This window comes from Poecilia reticulata, linkage group LG21 (assembly GCF_000633615.1).
Source record: "Poecilia reticulata strain Guanapo linkage group LG21, Guppy_female_1.0+MT, whole genome shotgun sequence".
NCBI lineage: Eukaryota > Metazoa > Chordata > Actinopteri > Cyprinodontiformes > Poeciliidae > Poecilia > Poecilia reticulata.
Genome location: NC_024351.1, coordinates 13,565,872 through 13,569,385, shown reverse-complemented (window position 1 = coordinate 13,569,385; position 3,514 = coordinate 13,565,872). Strand labels below are relative to the sequence as shown.

The 3,514-nt window shown below is 42.1% G+C and overlaps 1 protein-coding gene across 1 annotated transcript; it reads left to right on the top strand.

The window, feature by feature from the left end:
* The first annotated feature begins 709 nt into the window (after positions 1-709).
* Positions 710-2,250, top strand: tcf21 (transcription factor 21). The gene is made up of 2 exons (XM_008397956.1): positions 710-1,264; positions 2,076-2,250. Exons 1-2 carry the CDS (start codon positions 827-829, stop codon positions 2,163-2,165), a joined length of 528 nt encoding a protein of 175 aa, XP_008396178.1. The 5' UTR covers positions 710-826; the 3' UTR covers positions 2,166-2,250.
* The last annotated feature ends 1,264 nt before the right edge of the window (positions 2,251-3,514 follow it).

The window sequence follows — 3,514 nt, the reverse complement described above, 5'->3', positions numbered from 1 at the left end:
ACAATAGCAATATTGTATTCAGGAGATAGAAATATAATGTCATGCAGAACATCTCAAAACTATTCATTTTGTCTTTTTTTTAAAATTATTATTATTTTGTAGCATTCATGTATAATTGAAATCGTGTGTGATGGACCTAAACACAAAGTGCATCACTGGGAAATAGGAAATGATACATAAAAAAATGTTTAGATAAATTCAACCCTGAAAAGTGGAGGGTGTATATGTGCCCCACCTCCTTTACTCTGATACCCTAAAATAAAAACCTTTGGATACAACTAACTTCAGAAGTCACCATCCTTTTAAACACAATTAAACTTAGTCTGAGTATTATTAATGCTGCTGCCTCAGAGATTTGCTAGCAAACAGATTAGGGACAATATTATATGGAAATTTAAAGCAGCGTTAGTATGCAAGTGGTCTCAAGCTACAATTTGAACAACATGCTACGTTTGTGTCTGCTTGATATATATTTTTCTTCATCTCAGTCAAATCAATTTCAAATGAGGCGGTTGAAAGTTCATTTTTGCTGAATCAATTCAATATCTGGCGGTTTATCTTGTTCCCAGTGACTCATCCAAGGTCCATCGGGGTCCTGGAAACTTTAGGGAACCGACTCAGATCAGTCTCCTCCCAGAGGTAACGCCCTCTCCGCTCATGGAGATAAAAAGTGTTCTTTTTTTCCCCCCCCCTGTTTCTTTCACGCTCACTTAGTTTGTCCATGAACTCCCAGGAGTGTGTTTGTGCACCCCGTTCGGTTCTGTCAAGAATCAACTCTGTCGTTCCCATGATTTGAGCCCGCTTCCCGTCCAGTCCCAGCATCACCATGTCCACCGGGTCTCTCAGCGACGTCGACGACGAGCTCTTGGACGGCATTCTCAAGTTCGGCTCGTCGGGGAAGGACTCCAACGAGAGCACGGAGGAGAGCTCCAACTGCGAGGGCAGCTTCGTCACCGAGGGCAGGAGGAGAGAGACGTCTGGCAAGAAGCGCAAGAGCTCGTCACGCAAAAGAGCGACCAAGGGTGTGGCGCAGCAGGAGGGCAAGCAGGTGCAGAGGAACGCAGCCAACGCGCGCGAGAGAGCCAGGATGCGCGTGCTGTCCAAGGCGTTCTCGCGACTGAAGACGTCCTTACCGTGGGTACCGCCGGACACCAAGCTCTCCAAGCTGGACACGCTGCGCCTGGCGTCCAGCTACATCGCGCATCTCCGGCAGATTCTGGCTAACGACAAGTACGAAAACGGATATACGCACCCAGTTAACCTGGTGAGACTCAAACCCCGAGGGGTTTATTCGCAGCGCAGATTGTGTTATCCACTGCAGGAGAGAGTTGAGGGAAACATGGCCGCAGGTTTCAGAAAGTAATGTATTTTTTTATTGCTATAATTGGCGCCTCCGTTTTCGAAAAAAGTGTCGTATTGTGCTGCTGTCAGATAGAGAGATGGAAGCAGAAGTCAGCGATGGATTTAAAAAATAGGATGAAGGTTAAAATGGCACAAGCTTAAATACAAGGCGTCATTTTCGATAAATATTTTTGAAATGTATATGATATTATAAAGGATGAAATTGTCCCACTCTTACCTATTTGTGGTGGCTTTAAATTTTTTTTGCAGGGCCTCCAAAGGCCCATCTGAAGCCTTATGGATGCAGTAGGTGATGGCGTTGCAGGGCAGGTGCATAACGGAGGAAGAAAGTCTTTTTTTTTTTATGACCAGTTCTTAGTCAGACTGTATATTACATCTGCAGATCAAATATATTTAGAGAATAGAAAGACTCTGATATTGATGCAACGGTTTGCTGTATAGGTAGTAGAGTTATTTTTAAGAGTCAATTGATGTCGCTTTCATATATTTAAAATGCGAAACAACGACTTAAACTACAGAAAGTCCACAAAAGATATCAAGAAATAAAGCTAGTTTGAGAATAAAATCAAACCATAATGACACGAGTTTGCTTCTGTGTTTTAGTCAAAAAGGCTAAAATAAAAAGCCACGATTCACACTCTTACGAGGATTTCTGTTTGACTTTGATTTCTGTAATAACTGCTGTACAAATTTACTCTGTTTCCCCTCCGCAGACGTGGCCCTTCATGGTCGCAGGGAAACCGGAGACTGATCTGAAGGAGATGCTCAACGGGACTCGGTTGTGCGGAACAACCGCGTCCTGATGCGATGAAGTGGGAGAAGCTTTTTGATTTCTCTCTCTCTCTCTCTCTCTCTCTCTCTTTCTCTCTCTCTCTCTTTCTCTCTCTCTCTCTCTCTCCTTCTCTCTCTCTCTCTCTCTCTCTCTCTCTCTCTCTCTCTCTCTCTCAAAAGACAGACAAACTTCCAAGTTTGACTAAAATACAGTCTCATCTCCGCAGGCTGTGAGTGGGAATAATAAAGGGAGCGCATCTCTCTCTGTCTCTTTCTCTCGACGTTCCCGTATTTGAAACGAAGATCAATTTATTTAAGTAGATTCCTTCACCTGCTATCTTTGCTGGTTCAAAGATAATCTTTTTACACTTTTTTTTGTACTTTGTTATAATCTGCAGGTGTTTTTTTTTCTACTGTCTTAAATTTCTGTACAGATTGCATGTATATAAAATATTTTCCCCACCTCTAACTCTCTGTGTTGGATGTTATTATTATTTCCTTTTTTATATATATATGTCGCTGTGTGGGCCAGTTCTCTGACCTGCTCACCTTTCCTATCAGTGTTCTCCTTCAGAATAGCAGAACCTGAGCACCGACAAAGCGTGGCTCCTGATAAGGCCCTCTCTGTTGTTTCTGAAAGATAACGGTGGACGTGGATACCGTTGCATAAACAAACCGCTCATGCTTTCAGAGATGAGTCCAAGTCCCGAAATGGACCTGCAGCTCATTCTGGTGAATCTGTTCAACTCGGGCTATTTTATATCTTTAATACGTTCAGTAGTCGCTAATTGGATTTAATTGGCCAAGGGATTATCTTTATTTAGGCGAAAGGCTCGATTGGTTATTCCCTCATGGATTCAGCCAATAAAAATGTGTGGATCTTCAAAGCAGAGGAGAACTTATCCCCAGTTTAACCCGCCCAGGCCAGTTGTTTTAATTTGCCCGGGTTATGACCGCAGTGTTTACATCATGCCGACAGTTATTTATGCACACACCGCCTCTCGCTCTCCCTCTCTCCTTTTTTTTTTTTTTCTCACAGAAGGATCCCAAAGAAAAAGTGTTTGCTTACATCACGGGTTTCTTTTTTTGTTTGTTTGTTTCAAAGGAATCCCTTCACTTTTATCCTAATTTTCTGGTGTCTCTTCCAACAGAAAATACCTTGAGCTGTTATCTGCTTAAATTAAAGCTACTTGAAATTGACTAGAGAACAGAAATGGATCAGAATGATCTTCTTTCCGTGCATTCTGCAAAAGAAAGAAAGAAAAAAAAGCATCTGTTTTACCGTGCATTTTTGAAATCAATTTTCCAATTTATTTTTTGTGTTTTTGACACATTTTTCTGCGTATCTACAGCCTGGATTTTGTCATGCATAGTGACGTCA

Bases quoted from the DNA above. Each gene is read 5' to 3' on its own strand.
- tcf21 (XM_008397956.1), top strand. From the start codon at position 827: ATGTCCACCGGGTCTCTCAGCGACGTCGACGACGAGCTCTTGGACGGC. The intron at 1,265-2,075 runs GTGAGACTCAAA...TCCCCTCCGCAG, and splicing joins ATACGCACCCAGTTAACCTG to ACGTGGCCCTTCATGGTCGC.